The sequence below is a fragment of the Corapipo altera genome, unplaced genomic scaffold (assembly GCF_003945725.1).
Source record: "Corapipo altera isolate COAL_440 unplaced genomic scaffold, ASM394572v1 61, whole genome shotgun sequence".
NCBI classification, from domain to species: domain Eukaryota; kingdom Metazoa; phylum Chordata; class Aves; order Passeriformes; family Pipridae; genus Corapipo; species Corapipo altera.
In genome coordinates, this window is record NW_020884910.1 from 6,105,056 (window position 1) to 6,126,544 (window position 21,489).

Consider the following 21,489-nt stretch of genomic DNA (forward strand, 5'->3'; position numbering starts at 1 on the left):
TGGAGGAACAACACTCTCTGGTTCTGACTGAAGATTTGGAGGAACAATACTCTCTGGTTCTTTCTTCATTACCCAGGGGTAGGCGTCAGTCATAGGGTGGAGGATAGTAATACTTAAAATACCTGGTTCAAAGACACATTTTACTAAGAATCAGTTCAAATTAAAAAATTATGGACAAGTGTCTCTGACCTACAGAAAGAAACACTTACCTAAGTTTAAAAAAATCTTATTATCAATTGATAAAACTCCATGTATCCATGGCAACAGATAATATCAGATCACTGAGTTGATTATAGAATAGTTGGACAAGTTCAGATTACTCAGACCATGCTTAACAATAAACTGTCTATGCTACTTGCTTTGATTCTTGGGTAACAGCTCAGTTGTATACTGTGTGGTGTATCCCAAACAAGGAAGAGCAGACCACTGACCCGTGTTTACTGAATATTAATCTCAGAAGCCGTACAACATATTTAGAACATGAAAAATTCTTCACTGTATTTTATACTTCACAATCTGATCACTGGAAGCATTCCATTAGAGATGATCTATTCCTACTGTTTGGATAAATTTTAATGTTTGTCAAAATATTTTTTCCAGCCCAACTGAAAAACTAATCAACTTACTATTATCTACCCCATAGACAGTCATCAAAATAGATATCACCACTGAAGTACTTTGTCACAGTGACAGAAAATTCTGAAGCCTTGCTGTCAAGGCAAATAGAGCCAGCATTGTGAAAAGTGAAGTATGAAGTCTGGAAAATCAGATGTGCTATTATTACAAACGACTGCTGGTGGTAAGCAAGTTTTCTTGATTGGGATTTTCACTGGGTATGTATGTTCTCCATCTTTCTGATCTTTTTACCTGCTTTGTCTTCCTGGCTCCCTCAGTGCCCCTTCTTTTTCCCTTTTCCCACAGCAAAATTATTTCATTCAGTTTCTACAGTGGGGAACTGGTCATTATTGTGAATACAAGTAGATTTAAAAATGTGCAACACCTGATAAGAGTAGTAAGTGGGAAAACTGTTTCCTACGCTTATAACATAAATCTTTGTCAAAATGTCTTCGTATTTTACAGCTTGAGGCAAACTACCCTTATCATCCCCTCCATATCCAGGGCAACCATACATGCCTGTCTTTTAAAGATACATTTTTTTGTTAGCATCTACCTGTTCTGCCACAGTGTATTTTACAGAAACACAGTATCTCCAACTAACTTTACAATGATAACCAATCATTGCAGGATGTAACTTCTTTCACTGCTACTACAAGGTGGTTGGAACCACATACTACTGGTATCCTCTACTTCAGTCATGTTTTTTCAGCTTCTTAACATGTATCCTTTTCAACAGACAGGCTAAGGGTCAACATCAGGGTATCATTGTCTTCACTGCAATATCATTAATGAAGACTGTGATACATTCAATTTTTTTTTATGGTAAGTATAGGAAATATTCATTTTGATAATTTTGTTTGTGTTACTGAGAGTGGATAGAGATATGCCATTTGTTTTTTCACTTTTCTCTTAACAGTGTCCTTCAGTTAATTCTCTGCTTCCCAGAGTTCTCCCACAAACTCCTCCTTTCCCATACTTTGCTGCCAGACACTTGTCTGCATGGGTAAAAATACTGCCTGTCCAAATAAGTGTTTTGAAACTTTGGACTCCACCTTTGTAATTCTTTCTATTAGTAGTCTGTCAGAAATGAAAAGTTTTCTACCTGGATGTTCTTGTACAGGATCCTGCAAGATTGCAGTGGCAGGATCACTACAGGCCTCAACCAGATATGTGTGTACATCCCGGCTCCGCAGGAGCTCAGTTCCAGAACCATCCTCATAGACGATGAAAAACCTGTACAGCCAGACACATACATGGAACTGTATCAAGAAAATGGAGCGCCAACATGATGACATCAAATGTGCAAGAACAGAGCACTGAACAAAGGAACAAATCTATAAACGCTGCACCAATACTGCGTAGTAAAGAAAAAAGGTGATGAGCGTACCTGGGGGCATGCTCATCATAAGTGATGGGTTTGTCAACTTCTTGGAATACTGCTGCTGAACTTCTGTCCTCCTTGTCATCAGAGCCAGTGCTGGGAACACACACATTTGCGCTGCCATCAGCCATGACCTGTAGTAGGAATGATATAAAATTACTTGAGTTACAAGATACTTTTAAAACAGCAACCGGTTGCTGAACTTTAATATGATCTAGCCAGTGAAAGGGACGGAAAAAACTTATTTCATGTTGAGCAACCTGAAACACATAGGAAGAAGAAATGAAGAGGAAAACTGAACAGACAGTGAAAAAAGCAAAACATTTCTAGAAAGACATGCTGTGTCATAATTACTAATACCACATGCTGATAATTAATAAATGCCCAAGGACTGTTACACAAAAATAGTCACTCAAGATACTGGTCAAGCCAAGTAACTGTATAGTCAAGACAGCCACTGATGTACCCCTCCCTGTGAGGTATACATGTATCTATGTATATGCACCAACACACACACAGAGATGCAGATACATAAAAGCAGGCAGGACGTCCTATTATATATGTACACAATGAGAATCTTAGATTTGTGGGTTGTTACAACATCACATAAACACTTATCCAATGAAAATGAGGTCTTGAAATTAAAACAGTGGGATGAAGTAAATAAGACACTATTAATGGAAAACCAATGCAAACTCTTTTTGCTGCAGTTGTTCTTCATGTATGCATCTTCTCATATTGAATTAATCTCATCTTTCTTACTAGAACCCATATCCTCTGAGATCACTGCTCCTAAAATACCTTCAGCTGTCCCACAGCCTCCTCAGCCTCCCTCTTTTGTTCCCTAAGTATCAGTTGAGAAAAAGCAGGATGTGCTGATGCCAATGCCAAGCAATTTCTTTGAACTGTAATGATTTTCTAGGAATTGGTATCTTTGAAATTTCTATCCCTCTAGTTTATTAGTTAAAAATTTGTAAGGGAGAGATTGACACATGACATAGATTTCTATAAGCAGTGTTTCTTCAGCCAAGTTAAAAACTATTCTAATGCACATGTCCAGAGGAACCTTAGTGTTGTTTCGCAGGAATCTGGGAAAATGGTAATGATTACAGTTATAACATAGAAAAGATACTATAAGGATGTCACATTTAGAATATTTCATTAGAACCTTAATTAGAAAACAGTATGCAGCTCACAGACACTTACATGATGTTTCTAGAACTCACAACTAAGTACTAACGTAGTGCAAAAGTATGCCTTTAGTGTGAAAGGATCACAGCACAGGTAGCACGACTTTAAAGACTGGATCATTCCTGTTAACTACAGTTGCCTTACCAGCCTGGTTAGAGTATTTCTATAGACCTTCTGAAGAGCAAATATCCTCTCTCATTTTTAATCCTCACTTGCAGAGCTGATTTTTTGATATAATACAAGTCACGCTAATTAAGGTAACTACAAGTGAGGTAAACTGTAGACCACGTGTTTTATTTCAGTCTCTCCAAAAAGGGGGAAATATCAAATAAAACAAATCCATCACTTAGTCAAGAACATATCAGAGACCTGATTCAAGAGGTTTTCCCTTCTGGCTAGCTAGGCTACTTTAAATATTACAAAGATACAATCTGATTTTTAGAGAAGTTTATAAGATAAAATTAGTTAAAATGCAGAAATTTGTTTTCTTCCATGTATTTTACCTTGAAAGTATTTCCTTCAGGATCCACCATCTCACAAATAGTGCTGGAAGTGTGTTTCATAATGTACCTCCCTGCTTGTTTCTCCTCATTCTTGCTGACGAAATCATAAACTTCATGGGTATAAATTGCTGAGCAATCTTCATCAATGAAAAGAGAGCCTGTCTTGATGGGTAAAACCTATGACAGCAAAAAGGAAGAGGTTCAGCTGAAAGATGAAAACTTTAGTTTAGAGGTACAATGAAAATGAATAATAGACACAAATCAAGAGGAGAGCTTTCAGACCTTTAATACTGAATCATCCAATTTAGAGGAACTAAAGGGACGGAAAGAAAGAAGATGAGGTCTGGGAGGTAGACTGACCTTAATCTCTGTAATATTTAACTTCAGGAAATTTAAGACTGATTTAAATATACTACACAGTTGTGAGTAAATATTTAAATATTGGCAGAGGATGAAAGGGATAGAGTCATAGGATTTGTGAAGTCTATAAAGAAGGGAGTTAAAATAGTCAAGGTGAGAGCTGCTAATGGCAGAGAACTTGGAACACAAAACTAAAATTTCACTGTCACAAACTAAAAATAATTCCCACCTGATACGTTCCCTGTGGCTTTGCTACAACAGATGTCCCATCTCCAAAGATGGTACAACAGGTGCCATCCTCACAATTTGTTATAACAGTAGCAAACTCAGGATTCTCTACTCGCACACACTTCACCTTCTTTGGGGTGGTTTTTGAGGGTTCATCTAAGAATTAATACAGAACAATGATACAGGAGCACATGAATCATGGAAATGTTTTAAGATTCAATTTGCTTTTTCTTTTATAGTGCTGGGTCCTTATCTCCTCAGTACAAGACTCTCATAAACTTCATGGCATCCTTTATCACATAATTTTATGTTATGTAAACAACACACAACGCAATTCTGGACAGTGCACTCAATACAGGAAAATTCAACAGCAAAAAATTTTTGTAGCCATCTGTGACTGGCCAGAAAAGTACACTCTAAAGTATCAAGTATGCTACTAATCATAATGATCTGGACATTTGTAACATACAAGTTGGATCACTGAAATTCTTTGTGCCTGTAATACAAGCTCAAAGATGTGAAGAAATTCCTATTAAATCTTGGAAAACAAATCAAACAGGTATGTTAATCTGGTCATTGCCTTCCCGTTAAAGAGACAGATCAGTTCAAAGTTGTTTTGATTTTTAAAATCCCACAGGGAGATGATGTTCCTGAACATTACCTGTTAACTCAATAACGCTCTTTTCCCACAGAACCAGAACTTCCCACTGTGTTTGAACAGTACAGACACCCACACAGTAAAAGTACACTTCATGTTAATTAAGGAGGACAGGACTCGTCTAGCAAGTGAACGAAGCATACAGAATACAACACCAGCCAGAATAAACACAGATGACCATTAGCCCCACTTATTTCAGGGAAATATAAGTTTTACTTTTCTAGGCATGGCATTTTCCACAGCCATATTCAGATATTCAGTATCTCCAAGGCTGGCGAGTCCATGGCTTCCATGGAAAATATAAGGATGACCAGATCCTTATATACACCTCTTCAGTTAAGACTCAAATCATCTTGCTTGCTAATATTAGAGCAGATGGAGAGAGGGCAATGGACAACTAGAACTGTAGTCTCATGGTAAAAGAGGACCATGTAATTATATATATGAAAAGAAGGAAATTTGCTTGCTTGCAACAGTACAATTTTTGCACTGAATAGGAGACAAACTAAGCCTGGACTGTACTAGTGGCTGTGTTATCTAGGCTACAGGTATAAGGTATAAGCCACCTTTAGTATGTATTTTGACAATTTTCTGCTTCACAAAATATAGCAGAGGTAAGTGCTCCCCATTTGATTTTACCTGTTTCCTCACCACCATCTGGTACACATTTTTTATAAAAAGTTGTGATTCTGGTACCATCAGCATGATCTACTACTCTGCTACCATCCAGCTTCTCAACAATTATCACTCCATCATCTCGTACAGTCATAACCTGAAAGAATGAAGGAACACTCATTTATGTTAGCACTGTGATACTTGTAACAGCAACAACAATAAAAGGCATCAGGCACTGAAACTCTGAAAAAGCTAGACTACTGCAACTTCATTTGTTTCAGAGACTGAGGAATCACATTTTCTTCAAAATCTATAACTTTGCGTTTGTAATAGAGTAATAAATATAACAAATAATAATTTGTTTTCAAATCGTACAACTTATATGATGGCAGCCCTGTGTCTTGGCTTAGTAGACAGTGCTATAATAACACAAAAGCAGTTATACCGTCTCATCAGCTGGGTCTGTTGCCTGATACATGAAGAGCGGCTTCAGATCCATTCTCTTTGCACCCTCAGTGCCCACTTGAATGCCTAATGGAGTTGTTGTTATCCAGGTTCCTGCCTTAGGTTCCTCAGAATTAACCAGATCCTGAACAGTATTTTCAAACAACTCATCCTTGGTTGGGTCTGATATAATGTTTTTGCCACTGTGTTTTCCTGCAGAAATAAAAAATTTTTGTATCAGATTTGGTATTCTCTAAGGCAAAAGATAAAATCATTGTAAGGATTGGTTTTGACAGAATTGAAAGAAGAACTATTTAACAGGCTAGAAAAAAATTACAACTCCTGTTACCTGAGGCACGCTCCTGAACTAACCTTATTTAATGTTTCCTTAAGAACACAGAAAAAGTAAAAAGCATGCCAATGACATCTGATTATGACGAGACTTTGGAAGGTATTATCAATGCAAAAGAAAATCTGAATGAATTACAGAAAAAAAAAAGGAGCCAAAATTGTCCCATGAGCTTGAAGATCAAAGTGATAGGAATTTGATATAGCTTATTAGAATGAAATCTAATGTGAAGAAGAATAAAAATTATTTCTATTTCAGCTAAGCTTGTAACAGTAGAAGAAAAGAAAGATCTGGAGGCATCATCCATGCAGAATGATTACAAGTTATCAGCATGAAAATATAGTGACCAAAAAGGCCAACACAATTCTATGGTGCATCAGAAGAAAAGGGATGGAAATTCCATTATGAAAGGGAATTGGAGAGATCTTATTAAGAATGTTATAGAGAAGTCAGGTCTCTCATATGCAGGAAAAGAAGTTTAAACTAAGTGTAGGTAAAAGACAACAGCATAGTTCAGAGAGCAGTCTAGAAGACTTACAGTATATATCCAGCAAAAAACCCACCCAAAATACAAAAAGAGATGAAACTATTCACTACAAATTTGTCATGAATAAGAAGTGGAGAGGAAAGGTGGGGAAGGTGGAAAAGTGATAAATAAAGGATAAGGAAGAAAGGATACACACTCATTCCACATACCGAGAATGCATATTAGAAGATGGTTTGTCGGAGTTGTTCTCAAACATCTTTGCAGTTACCCTAAGGAATATCCTAAGAACAAGGACTGGACTTGACTCAAAAAGTCTCTTTTTGAGACCCTTTTCTTTTTGGTAGCAATTTTTATTCAGATACTTTCAATAAATTACAAGTTAATATGACAGGTCATAATTGTTCTGTGTACTAAGTAGCACTGACGGTTATCTCAAACTACACTCTGATGTATGAAGTAAACATTTATTTGGCTCTTTCTCAGTCAAAGAAAATAAGGTAAGAGTGGCTATATTGCCACCAACCACAAGTCCATACAACCAGTTGATAATGACCAATTGTAGGTGCCTTGGAATACACAGAATCACAGAATATGCCGAGTTGAAAGGGACCCACAAGGATCATTGAGTCCAACTCAGGAAAAACACAGTATCCTCTGTGAGTGAAGCATTACTTAATATGAAGACTAAAAATTGTGTAACACAAAAGTAAGGTTTTAACACTATTGTAGTTACAAGGATTTCTCTTAAAAGATTTTGTGTTCAATCACTGATACCAATGTATCAGAGTGTATTTACTTACTAGAGTCCTAGTACAATGGAAGAAAAAGAAATCTGGAGTTAGAAATGATTTGCTATGAAGGTAACATAACAGTGTGCAGAAGCTGAGTACAGATAAAATTGCATTTTCATACTGGCAGAATTTTCAGACTAAAGAAATATGCCCTTTAACTATCATCAGCCCTGCTAACTTACATCTATCCAAAAACCAAAAAATATTACCTTTCTTAATCCTGGTCTCATGTAAAAGCTCTGATTCTGGTAATGGTTGTATGTTATCTGGAATTGTAGATGGGGGTAGGACAGGACCAGAGTCGGGACTCCTACTCACTGTGCCATCAGCAAACAGAATCTACAGAAATCAAGAACACACTAAAGGTTAAAATCAATTCAAACATCAGTAGAAAATCTCAAAAGAATGTGTTACAAATGCAACAGTCACTAGAATGCTGTGGGTGATGGAGGGGAAAAAAATGAAAGCTCTCAGAATGAATACAAGAAATAAAGCAGCTATCTTAAAAAGCATGAATAGAATAGACTTTTTCAGTTGGAACGGACCTTAAATGATCATCCAGTCCAGCTGCCTAACCCCTTCAGGTCTGACCAAGTTAAAGCATGTTGTTAAGGGCACTGACCAAATGCCTCTTAAACACTGACAGGCTTGTGACATTCACCTCCCCTCTAGGAAGCCTGTTCCACTGTCTGATCACCCTCTCGGGTAAAGAAATACTTCCTAATGCCCAGTTCAAACCTTCCCTGGAGCAGCTTTGAGCCATTGCCATATGTCCTATCAACAGATCCTAGGGAGAAAGGATCATCACCTTCCTCTCCACTTACCCTGTCAGGGAGCTGCAGAGAGCGACAAGGTTGATCCTCAGCCTCGGTCTCTCCAAAGCAGACAAGCCCAGAGCCATCAGCTGCTCCTCACAACACACACCCGCCAGCCCTTCCACTAGCTTTGCTGCGCTCCTCTGGGAGCATTCAAGGACCTTCACACCCCTCTGGGGCTCAGAACTGCACCCAGCTGTCCGTGTGAGCACCAATGCTGAGCACAATGGGATGTTCCCTTCCCTCTCACTGGTTCATGATGCTCCCCAGGACGTGGTTTGCCCTCTGGGCTGCCCGGGCACACACTGCTGACTCACACTGAGCTGCTGCCCACCAGCACCCCCAGTGCCTGCTCTGCAGGGTGCTCTCCAGCCACTCCTCTCCTCACTTATACCTGTGCCTGGTGTTACTTGTCCCACTTGTAGGATCCAAAATTTGGACTTGTTAAATTTCATCACATTAGTCATTGCCCAAAGTAGTGCTAATTGCTGCAGTTCACATATGCAATTAATGTGGATTCTATTTAGCAACAAACAGGTGTAAAAATAAACAGTAAAGATTATTCTTTGACTAAATAGTCAAAGGTTAATGACTTTTTTTTTGGTAGCAGTGATAATGCATCTGTATTGACATATTGATCTGCACTAAGGTATTCCACATGCCTAGGATTAATGTTAATTTTTTAGCCATCAAGATAGCTAACAAAAGGAAGTTTTGGTTATCTACTTATAGCTGTTTTCTGAGACATATTGTCCGTTACAGTCAACCCTTGACATGCATGTTCTCTGTGTATCAGATAAAGCCACCCTAACCATCCCTGAATTAATTTATAAATACAGTACAATGTAGAAAATAAATGGACAACATATAGAAACAACTCTTGGGATTATTACTGGAAGGAATTAACCACTCCTTCTTTTTTCAATGCTTATCATACATAATATATTCTTGATGACTCACAGACATTAAGTTAATATTAAGAAGGAAGTACTCATAATCTGTTTATACAGAGATTACTCTAAAATCATGCTAGGCACATAAGATCTACATTTTTCTATCAGGAGACAGTACGTTGAGAATATATAGACATACAGGAGCTAGCTTCTTTGCATACTTCTGAAATGGTTATGTTTCTCAGAAATCCTGGCTAAATGATTTAGCATATAATGTAATGGTAACAAATGGAACAAATGGTAAATAACTTATACTTGGAGTTGTGGTCTTGTGGTGGGGAGAAAAAAAAGCGTTTTTTCCCCCGGAGTTAAAAAAAAATGGTAACCCCTGAGGGAGTGGTGTCTCTCTTGGTGTTGACCCAATCAGCACTCCTGCAAAATTAGAACATATCACACCGAACCAGAAAAGAAGGATGATGAGGTAGTTGAAGAAGAGAGTGGCCATGTTCTGAAGCCATGAGGAGAAGGGGTAGGAGCCTCGCTGGGGGGCCATGGTCCCCCAGCCCCCGGCTGGGGTCACAGAAACTCAGAAACAGTGTTAAACTGGACCGAGGTCTGTAACTGAGAAGCTGGGAGTCTTTCTCCACTGTGAGTGGGCAGCAGGAATGGCGGCAGAGACAGCAGTGAACGGAGGCCATGGCAGAAAGCCAAGAGATAAGAAGTAGCAAAGCCGGCATGCAGCCAAGCAAGAAGACACAGAGATGTCTAATGGAGAGAACTAAGCTCTACAGACAGAGTTTTGGGAGTTTTGGGGTAAGAACTGAACCAAAAACCCCCAAAACCCCTTTTGAGACACCTCTTAGAGAGGAGGGGTGGTGGACTCCCACTTGACGGGAGTCTTGGAATGCAGCAGTACCAGAGAGAGGAGCTGAGAAGCTCAAGACATCCTGGAAGCTGGACCGGGATGGCCAGACGGAATTCGGGGGAAGTGGCCTGCTCCCCCCCGCTGCTGCTGCCAAGCTGGAAGCCTGAGACAGAGTACAGGAGCTCTGGTAGAACTCTTGAGGCAAAGGCTTTCAACCGAAATCTGCCCAAGATGTTCTGACTCAGAGGTAAACCCCCTGAGGAAAGGGACCATCATGAAGACCCCTGTACTTCGTGATATGACGTGGTGAAGCGAGCCTGTCCCTGCAACCGCAGTCCATGGAAGAGAAACCTTCGCTTGGAGTCGAAGAGCTGAGAGGGGCGAGAGGAGACCCCCTTGTGTGTATTGGAAAGAGATCCAACTACAACTGCTGCATTGAGGAGAAGAGACTGCTGACCTGAAGGTGGAAAGGATCTTTCTTTCTTCGCTCCTGGACTTTTATTGAAGGGAGAAGAGATTTGATCCAATGTAAATACTGATTTATCATAAGAGAGATAGTTAAAATTATGTATATGATGTATTATAATATTTATTTGTGTAGTGACTGTAATATAATTCCCTTCCCCCCATATTGAGTCTTGTGTTGTGTCTGGAAAACCCATCTCACACTGGGGTGAGATGTGGGAGGGGGGCTTGGACTCGGGAATTGGATTTTGAAGGTCTCAAACCATCACAGGTCTACTTAGACAGAAAAAAATATCCAAGAAATAAGGAATTATTTTGATACTTTCTGAATCAAAATAGATGACTCTTCTTTTCATCTGTCTGCTAACTACGTGCAGTGTCTCAGACTTTGGAAAAAAAGTGGCTTGTAGATTAATTACAGTATTTGCAAAGATGGTACCTAGCCTATAGCACCTAAAACGTACCAGAATTCTAGGCAACCTAAATATATGTAAACAAAGCAGGTACTTCAATATATAGGAACATAAAGTCTTTTTTTCCTGAAAATTTAGGATACCTAAAGGTGTCTGCAGGACTGAAGAATAGTTCAGGTCTTTTCTGGATCCCACATGACGGTTTAGACTGAAAAAATACATGGATATTTTCATATTGCCAAAACCCCCAAACTAATCCACACTTTGGATGCTTAAGTCCAGGAATATAGTTCTCAAAACCCTATTCAGCAATTTCCTAATTCCAAAGTTACCTAAAATCTTCATATGCCTAAAATTTTCATATTTAAATCTCCCTATGTGCCTTAAGTTCTGACACTGAACAAAGCAAAGAGCATTTTAGTCTTGTCGTGGTTGCATCACTCAGTAGTTACTTCATTCCTTCATCTAAAAACTGGACACTTCTCTATTTCAGTAGACGAGCACACATTTAAGGGTAATCACACACACAAGCTGCTTACAATGAATTCTACTAAATATACCTGGGTAGATCCATCCATCAGGTACTTCACGACAGTTCCTTGACTAGTGATGACTCTTGACACCTCTTGTTCTGTTTGCCTTGCCACAGGTGTATAAAGCTGAGAGTTCTTTACCTTTTGCGGATAACTCTGTCTAACCAGAATTTCCAGAGTAGGCTGCTTGGCCTTTTTTCTTTCAGTGTCTTTGTGCTCTATTTCACCTTCTGAAACCTCATGCTCCTTCTCTCCGCTTTCCATAACCTCTTCCTCCTTTGCTTCATCTGCTTTGGCCTCACTTTCCTTAACCTCTTCCTCCTTTGCTTCATCTGCTTTGGCCTCACTTTCCTTAACCTCTTCCTCCTTTGCTTCATCTGCGTTGGCCTCACTTTCCTTTACCACCTCGTTCTCTGCTTCAGCAGTAGTGGCTTCATCTTTCAAATCTGAAAACAAACTTTGCATTACTTAATACTGCATAGCACACATTCAAACAGGGCTAAACAGCCAGCATCATGGTGTCTACAGAAGGTATGCAATTCCAGGTGAGTAAGACTAACCCTCCTTGGCTTACTTGGTCATCCACAGAGTAAGAGACAGACCCCAAATTCAGAGAAAAATTCAAAACAGTCACCTACTCAGAAATTCTACATCCTCCTGTGAAGGTGGTTGTCTTTCCAAATGAAAACAAGGGAAATATGAAGATGGACTTATTATGGATGCTGAACTTTTGGAAGACTCACATTAGGTGAGAGGAATTTCCTAACTGCCATAAAGGTCAAAAAAAGTTACTGAGTTTCACCAAGCTTGAATTTGTATAGAAACCTAAGTTATATATTTTGTCTACTTGAACAAGTTAGTTTTTTAGCTTAAATTGTGGCAGTGTGTTGAATATACCAATAGGTATAATTATGGTAATTGTGTCAAGAGAGTACATGTATGTGTTTGTAATTCCTCTGTTCACCTCAATTATTCAGCATTTCATCTTATGCTCCTTGCCAAACTATGTATATTTGAAAACCCTCTGTACGTTCTTTACTTCATACCAGAGTCAGAGCACATTTTCTGGGTCGTACAAATTTTTTGTACAGAGGTATTAAATGACATCTGTATGTGGCTGTATTTAAAACTGACTAGATGACAAAAAAAATCACATTTGTCTGCTTCAAAACCTAATGGCATAACTGGAAACCCCCAAGATTTACTAGAGTTTACAGCATGCAAAAATTAACCTCATGCTGATTTTCAAAAACGGTAGAAAACAGAATTATTGCAGAAGGACATGTTAGGCACAGAAACCTCTAAGTATTTATATACCCCATCAGTCTGCTAAAGGAAATTCAGTAAGGGCAGAAAGGCTTATTATGAGTGCCTCCTGTCTATGTACTGGATGGCCTAAATCAGAGGACTTCTGTGAAATAATTCCTGTTTGAAACTGATTGTATCTTTTAGAAAGGTAACAAAAAACCTGATTGTAAAATATCCAGTAGCAGAGAGTCAGTCATAGCCTGGGTTAGTTTTGTTAATCATTCTTATCATTAATAAATTAGTATATCTTAAATCTAGTATAAAGTACTACTTTTCAGTTTCAAGCCCCTGAAAACTGTAATACTTTTATATGCCGTGTTTACAAGCTATCACCAAAATTCTCTTTCCTTGTACTTCCAGGCTGGTACCAGTTACCCCTTTGACCTTTTCTTTGGTCACTAAATTGAGTTCTCTGGTGAAATGAGCTCACATCTTCTGATGCTTTAATCATTCTTGTCACTCTTCCCCAAAATATTAAAATTTTGTCTTGTGGACTTAAGTACATGCACTTCCAAAGGAGGTGCAGATACAGATAACGTAACTATCTTCCTGTTATTACTCAAGATTCCTCAATATATATGCATTTATTAACTGCATTAGATAATTTTTCTTTAGTATTCTAATCTACATGCATATTCAACTGATTATCCAACATGACTCGCAAGGGCATTTTAGGGTTACTGCTTCCCTGCCCTTCCCTGTTATGTCCAACAACTTGTGATGCTAGATTTTATATTTGTTTGAAAAACCCCCACACTATATTGCAAATACTATTAAAACAGACATTATGACAGACTTAGCATGTTAAAAAAATCACGGTTACATCTAAATCCACTAATGAAGAAATAAATAGTTTTAACTTCTTTTAAATTCCTTACTTTGCAGTGGCTCAGAAAACTAACCTTCAAAGCTTTCACCAAGGAAACTTAATACAAGTCCATTGGGACAGGAGACATTCAAACTCGGAAAAGCAAGAACATCTGATATCTCTTGTATTTGGGGAGCTGGTTCTTCCATTTCTATCTACAGAATAAAGTATGAATTAGTTTTATTCCACATTTTAAAAGAGTAAAGAAAAAAATTAGACCACAGATTTCAGTTGTAACAATATATTGTTTAAAAAATGTGCTGTCTACCACTTATTTAACATTTTGAGTGTTTTTGGACTCTGAAGTGGAAACATTAGTTATTTTATTTGATTATGCTATCTTCTTTCATTCACCTTGAAGAACAACTCTTCCTAAGTTTATTCATTTTACTGAGTCATTTTGCTATCTTATGCATAGCATCAAGATGGGATGACAAAAAACGGGTAATGTGAAGCAGAAGAGTGTGAAATAATTACTGAAGTTGCATATCACCTATTTTACCCATAATCATTAAAAGGGCACAAAAGGTTAGCAGAGCTGTATTTCCAATCTGCTGCAAATACAGCACTGACTCAAGAAGGGGACAGGAAGGAAGGTTTGACAGTCAAAATGTGTAATTCTCTTTGCACTGCTCTGCAGTGGAAACTCTTCTGATGACTAGAAAAGATGAGGTTGACCTAAGGAATGTCTGAAGGCCCTGGAACATTTGTGAAAAAATACAACAACAGATTTTTAAATGTCATCCCCTCAAAAACCTATGTGACAATGGACTACACTATGCCAGCAGTCATAAGATGAAAACAGTTTTGGATTGCAGACAGAGGTAACAGAGAGAATTTGTCCTGGTATTACCCCATATACTTGCTTTTTAGGAATATAACTATAGGGGGGGAAAGGCAGATATTTTTCCATGTGTTTTTCAGCATAAAGAATGCCATACATTTGTGATTACTTTACATAATATTACCGGGTAATAAAGACTACTCTTGATACCCTAAGATTGTAGTCACAGGATCATGAGGTAGAAGTCACAGAACAGGACACAAGTAACCCTCAGTTGTCATCTACTTCTCCTTGTTTTAATGGTAAAAAAACCAGAGAACTTCTAATGTAACCTATTTAAAAAATTTCCAAGGTTGGAGGTTTCCTGGTAAACTGTTCCAGTGCTTTACCTTGATTAACCTTACTGACATTTTTGTCCTGGTTAACCTGAATAAATATTAGAGATAACTAGTTTACTTCTGATTATTTCTGCTGATTATATGGGCTAGCATAAGAGGTGATGGTGTCCTTTTAGCTGTTTACAGAAGAAGGTTATTCTGTCTCTCAACTCTAGATCAAACAAACCCAAACCAAGTCTTTTAAACTTTTCCCACCAATCAAGTTTTCTAGACCTCCAACCCTCATGCTTTCCTTAAAACTTTCAGAGTGGCCCGTGTTTTTCTTGCAGTGTAGTATCCATAACTGGACACAATACTTCAACTGAGACCCTACCGCACCTGAGTGGAAAATAACTTCACATATTTAGCAGGCTATACTCCCTTTATTCACCTCAGTGTGGTCTTTGCCTTCCTCACAGGAAGATGGCATTGTTGATTTATGCATAGCCTGTGATCCACGGCAACTCTCAGATCTTTCTCTATAGAACTGTGCAGTGGGTTTCTGTGACTGGGTTTTAGTAGCGGGGGTGGTGGTGGGGCGGCTACAGGGGAGGCTTCTGTCAGAAGCTGCTAGAAGCTTCCCTGTCCAGTGGAGCCAATGCCAGCTAGCTCTAGGATGGAATTCCTGCTGCTGGCCAAGGCCAAGCCAATCAGGAGTAACAGTAATGCCTCTGTGATAACATATTTAAGAACAGAAGGTTGTGGCAGAGAAAGAATTCCAGTCAGAGAAGAGCGGAGTGAGAACATGGGAACAACAATGTAGACACCGAAGTCAGTGCAGAAGGAGGGGCAGGAAGTGTTCCAGGCACGGGAGCTGAGGCCCCTGCAGCCCGTGGTGCAGACCATGGTAGAGCAGCTGTGCCCCTGCAGCCCATGGAGGACCATCGGGGTGCAGAGACCCACCTGCAGCCCCTGGAGGAGCCCATGCTGGAGCAGGTGGATGCATGAAGGATGCTGTGACCCCGTGGGAGGCCCAAGATGGAGCAGGGTCCTGCTGGAGATCTGCAGCCCGTGGAGAGGGAAGCCCACAGTGGAGCAGGTTTTTCCCGGGTAGGACTTGTAGCCCCTGTGGGGGACCCACGCCAGTACAGCTCATCAGTGAAGGACTGCACCCCATAGAGGAGTGACCTATGGGACAGCCGTTTGGGAAGAACTGCTGCCTGAGGGATGGACTCACACCAGAGAGGTGCATCAAAGACTGTCTCCCGTGTAAGGGACCCCACAGGAGCAGGGGAAGGACTCCTCTCTTCGAGCAGTGGCAGAAACAACAGCTGACTGTAACCCCCATTTCCCGTCCACCTGCACTGCTGGGGGGGAGAAGGGAGAACATGGAAGGAAGGAGGGGTGGGAGGAGGGTGTTTTTAAGATTGTTTTATTTCTCACTGTTTGGCTCTTATCTTGTTAGTAACAAATTTAAATAATATCCCCACTTTGAGTCTGTTTTGCCCACAAAGGTAACCAGTAACTGACCTCTCCCAGCTGTAATCTCAACTCATGAATCCTTAGCTGGTTTTTCTTTTTTTTCTGTCCTCTGTTCAGTTGCAGAGGGAGAGTGAGAGAGTGGCTTTAGTGGGTACCTGGTATTTGGCCAGGGTTAACCCACTACAAACTGATAGAACTGTTATCCATTCTGTAGATACATGTTCATTATTTATATGTAATTGTAGAACCTACCACTTTGATTCTTATTGAATTGCATTATATTTTACAGACTGTGTCCATGTGAATTTATCAAGTCCATTTTGGATTCTAATCCTGTTCTCCAAAATCCTTGCAGACTCACAGACAGATGCTGTACGCACTAATATGGACACTCTTTATCCGAAGTAATTCTAAACCAAATAGTTAGAAGCCTTTTGGCTTAGAAGTCCTCCTGACCGATTTTTAATGATAGGACTATTTGTTTCTACAGGTTTCATTTCTGCCACACAATTACTGTATGTTATACTGAGTGCTGGCAACTCCTTATATCACTTCCCATGCTCATGCTCTTTAAATAATTAGCTAGACTTTTGAAATTAGGTAAGAAGCACTTTTTGTGGATATGCACAGAATCCATGTTGAAACAAGAGGCACACCATTACTTCGTCCACTAGATATTAGATAATATTGCACAACAGAAATTCAGAATCTGCGTTTAAAATGTCATTCATCCTTTCCAAAACCTGCACTGTGAAGAAGTACTTCAGTTACAGGCAAAAGTAACTTCCTCAAATTGCTGGTCCCTGGCTTGTTATTGTCTGCCAAGACCAAATTACAGAGCAAGGTTTTGAAAAACTGTCTCCACTAATTTACTGTTTGGTTAGACTTTCCAACACAGGTTTTGGAAAGCACAGAAAAATTCTGCTTGTTTAAACTAAAAATACAGCAGTTCTTGTGACTGAGATATTAATAACCATTGAATGGTTTGGGGTGGAAGGGACCTTAAAGATCATTACATTCCAACCTCCCTGCCATGGGCAGGGACACCTTTCACTAGACCAGGTTGCTCAAAGCCCCATCCAGCCTCGCCTTGAACACTTCCAGGGATGGGGCATCAACAACTTCTCTGGGCAACCTGTTCCAGTGCCTCACCAGCTCTCTCAGTCTGTTTTTGCAAGAGAGGTGCTCCAGCCTTCTGATCATCTGCAGTGTAAGAGCTGTAACTGTAAAGCCAAAATTGACAAAAGTACGTGGACCATGGAAGTCAAACTGCTTCACACCATGCAGTCATTAACAGCTGCCAATATGTACCATCTGAGAACAACTGAAAGAGTAAAAGATATCCTTAGAAGCACCACAAACTGTTTGGAATTTGTAATGGCACAGCTCAAAGCCCTCTGAGAAGAATATATGCTCCTTTTACATAAGGTCATGTATTTGAATTTTTGTTTTGTTTCTTTTCATTGGATAATTCTCTCACCTTTACTTCTTCTTGCTGTACCAGGTCATCAGGTGATGAAGGGTCTATTTTGCTACGGTTTGCTTTCGTAGAAGGCTGAGATTTTCCTGACTTTTGTTTGTCGGACTTATCTTTTTTTCCCACAGCTGGTGTAACGGGAGCCACTTCTGCCGGAATTATGGTCGGAATATGAACAGAAGGGATGTCCAGAATTCTTGCTAAGACATCACCGGTTTCATCATCTAAGGAAGGGAAAAGCAATTTTTTTAATGCAATTAAGTTTCATAAATGTAGATGGTCACATTTTATTTTTTAAATTTTACCTTAGAAATAATAACCTCAGTGGAGGAGTTTATTATTTCAGATAGAGCGACTGAATATATAAAACTGTTTAGAAAATCTTTCCATTGACTGACAATTTATTAGCCTAAAAGACATCTTGAAACTATTGTTTCCCACAAGTTGTCACTTGGTCATCACCTCAAAAATAAAAAAATACAAGTTTAAAATTACAAGTTTAAAAATACCCTTTTACATCCAGAATACTTAGATGGAAACATTCTGAGTCTAGTATCTAATAACTGATGGCTGTTGTTATGCTTTATCATGGGCTGATCCAGCACTGACTGACTCCAGCAACCTTGCACTACATACATCTATTTTGCTATAATTATTCAGAAAGATTCTGATGATCTAGACTTAGTAAGACTCTTGCAATTCTTAAAGGCCAAGCATTAGAACAGCCTGCTAACCACATTAATGGGAACTAATCATGTAGCCTTTCAAAACAGTTTCTTGAAAATAAAATTAATACAAAGATAGATTTTCAGTAAAACATTTTTGTTTGAACTGACACTTTTCTTTAACCAGCCTTCATGTTCACTTTCAGATAACACTGCTTCCCAGAGTGTTAAATTTAGGAACAGAGTCTGTTACAGGCTCTTGATCTCTTAAGAAATTTCACCTACTTCTTTACTCTGGTTGCCCTGAAAAATGAGAACATTGTATCTGAGGGTAACAGTGAAAAAAAGTGGATCATCAAGACTGAAAGTGTCTTTAGAAAACTTGAGAGAGATGGTAAATTCCAGAGGCCTGTCTGACTAAGGAAGCTTTCCTTCCTTTTGCATGCACATTCAGATTTCTAGCACTTGGAATTGTGCTCTTTTAATTTTGTCGAGGCACAAAGAACAAGTGCAGAGGTTCTACAGTACCCAGAATTGAAAGCCCTGCAAGTACTCAAGTGGCACCAGATTGACAAAGAGATGAGGGGTTTATTTCTAACTGGAATGTAAGGTGGTCTGAAGCTAAATTTTTGTAATGCTGGAGAAAACAAAGAATAATTCAGAACTTAAAGAAATTCATTTAACTGAGAAATAAAAAACATGCAAAAAGTTGGCAAAACAGCTTGAGGCCTTTTGTTACCTTAGCTTCCCTAAGAGGAAGACGAAACACATAAAAAGTAAAAAAAAGTAAGAAAAGTGAGAGTTAAAGAGGTTCCAGAAAACTATTTCAGTACTGCAGGGAAAAAAAGTAGGTTCCACCCAATTCAACCAACCAGTGGAGAGAAACTACAGAATTCATGGTATACCATTCAGCATTAGTGATGGATGGCATATGAGAATTATCTAAGACAGAACATTACTGGACAGAATTATTCTCAGCACTTATGATACAAAGATCCAGGGGAATTTGGCATAAGCAAGTGATCATAGAAAAACTCCAATCAAAGAATGTCAGTTAGCAGTGCTCTAAAGCTCAACATGGCAAGGATTATTCTAATGTAGAATAGGATGACTATAGCAGATATGAAAAAGCCTAAACATCACACCTGACATGTAGGTGTTTAATTAGACATGTCTCTCTTTTATGTCAAAATCCAAGTTTTGCAGTCCACTACATTGTGAATGTTCTCTGGGCCCAGGTTTAAAATGTCTTTTTTTAGTAATTAATTTGTAAAATATATTTAAATAATTAAAACTGAGTGTACAGTTGAATGGTTTGCCACAGTCCACACAAAGATGCATTCAATTAAATGTTTTCATATTTTAAGAGCTGAAAAATTCTGGGATTCTTTTCTGATCAGAGAAGGGTTTCACTTTTACCCATATAATGGTTTCAGTGGCCTTTCAAATGTAATGGAAACAAAAAGCTCTTGGTAAAAGCAGACGCTATTTTCACTGCGGTTTTCTGAAGCAATTGCTTCCAGTTGCTGAATGTGTTTATTGAAAGGCTGAGAGAAATCCCTCATTATGTCTGCACAACTGTAACTTAAAGTCCAACTCCTAAAGTAAAATGAAAGTTCCATAATCACCTATATAAGTTTACAAAAATATTATTTCTTGGAAAACCAAGAAGACTCCTCAGCAAATCACATTTTCTTTGGCTCAAATTAATTGGCTGATTTTGCTGGGCTACTTAATAACAATACTTGCAAGTTCCTCCCTGCACTGCTCTGTTTTCACAGCAAGCAAAAAAGCATGGAAAACTCCTTCCATTTTGAAAATTGAATCACAGAATATTCTTGACAATGTAATCTCGAGCCTTGCTGAAAATTCCCTACCACGTAGTAGCAGCCGCTCAGAAAGGCAGAATTGCATAAAACAAATTATTTCGTTAAGGAGTGCATGAGGAAAAAAAAAGAAAAAAAATCCCGCTATGGTTCTCAAATATCGTCTTCTATTTGCTTACTTTACCTGCTGTCTTCCCTGTAGGTCCATAATAGCTTAGGGACAGCTGGATTCCATTTTCCAAGGTGGCTGAAAAAGATCCAAACTTGCTCACAGCTTTCTTTTGATTTTTCATTTTTCCTTTAATAAAAAAAATTAATATTAAAGATAGAAACGCACACCAGAACCACCTGACCTGCAAAGCAATGGCTGATGTGAACAGTGGAACCTCAATGTGGATGACTAATCTGTAAAACAGACTAATTAGGACAGGGAAAACTATCATTCCATTCATAGGGTAGTATATAATAGTAATTTTTGTACAACACATCTGTGGGTTTTTTAATCTAGGAATAGCATTCTAATTAGCTAGGTGCATGAAAACAGTTTAAAAGCAACAACTAGTGAAAAGTCATACTGAACTTAAGCAGTGAAAGAACTTAAAGTTATGGATCCTTGTTTCTTGGCTGACAAGAATGCTAAACTGTTCATTTCTATCACATGTGTCCTATGAACTAATAAAAGTGACTGTCTCTCACATATTGTCACAAGAACAGGACCTGGACTTCAATGATCCACGTGGATCCCTTCAAATGCAGGATATTCTGGTTCTATGACTATACTTTGAGGAGAAAGTAAAAGAAAGGACAAGAGTTGAGAAATTAGATACAAAGACGTATCTGGTATTTGTAAAAGTGGATCAGGAGACAAGCTCACTTAGAGGTGCAGACCACGATGTCATGTGATGAGTATGTTATTCATGAAAACCACATAAACCATGCAAGAACACCTCCCAGACACTGGATCCTACCTTGCCTCTAGTTCAACTCCTACGGCCTTAAAGAAACGTTCTGTTTGTAAGAAGAAAACCTTGGGATTTCCCATATGGGGAACAGCTTCTTAAAACTGTGAGGAGTAGCAGAGAATACTACAAAAGAAGGTTAGGGTAGGCACCTAACAAGTAGACATCTCCCAATCCCATCAACATGGCAAACA

At 38.9% G+C, this 21,489-nt stretch overlaps 1 protein-coding gene across 12 annotated transcripts in view; it reads right to left on the bottom strand.

Annotated features, from left to right (window-relative positions):
* SPAG17 (sperm associated antigen 17) overlaps positions 1 to 21,489 on the bottom strand; it is a 97,755-nt gene that overhangs the window by 17,162 nt on the left and 59,104 nt on the right. For 7 of the 12 annotated variants that reach the window (XM_027653304.1, XM_027653310.1, XM_027653309.1 and 4 more), the window contains 12 exons: positions 20,521 to 20,634; positions 17,849 to 18,069; positions 13,820 to 13,940; positions 11,637 to 12,055; positions 7,835 to 7,964; positions 6,000 to 6,211; positions 5,579 to 5,711; positions 4,283 to 4,437; positions 3,694 to 3,870; positions 2,006 to 2,133; positions 1,721 to 1,851; positions 13 to 122 (listed from right to left, as the gene is read on the bottom strand). In XM_027653304.1, the coding sequence (XP_027509105.1) occupies positions 13 to 122; positions 1,721 to 1,851; positions 2,006 to 2,133; positions 3,694 to 3,870; positions 4,283 to 4,437; positions 5,579 to 5,711; positions 6,000 to 6,211; positions 7,835 to 7,964; positions 11,637 to 12,055; positions 13,820 to 13,940; positions 17,849 to 18,069; positions 20,521 to 20,634 (2,051 nt within the window). The remainder of the gene's footprint in view (positions 1 to 12; positions 123 to 1,720; positions 1,852 to 2,005; positions 2,134 to 3,693; positions 3,871 to 4,282; positions 4,438 to 5,578; positions 5,712 to 5,999; positions 6,212 to 7,834; positions 7,965 to 11,636; positions 12,056 to 13,819; positions 13,941 to 17,848; positions 18,070 to 20,520; positions 20,635 to 21,489) is intronic. The other 5 variants (XM_027653307.1, XM_027653306.1, XM_027653305.1 and 2 more) reach the window with 5 other exon arrangements.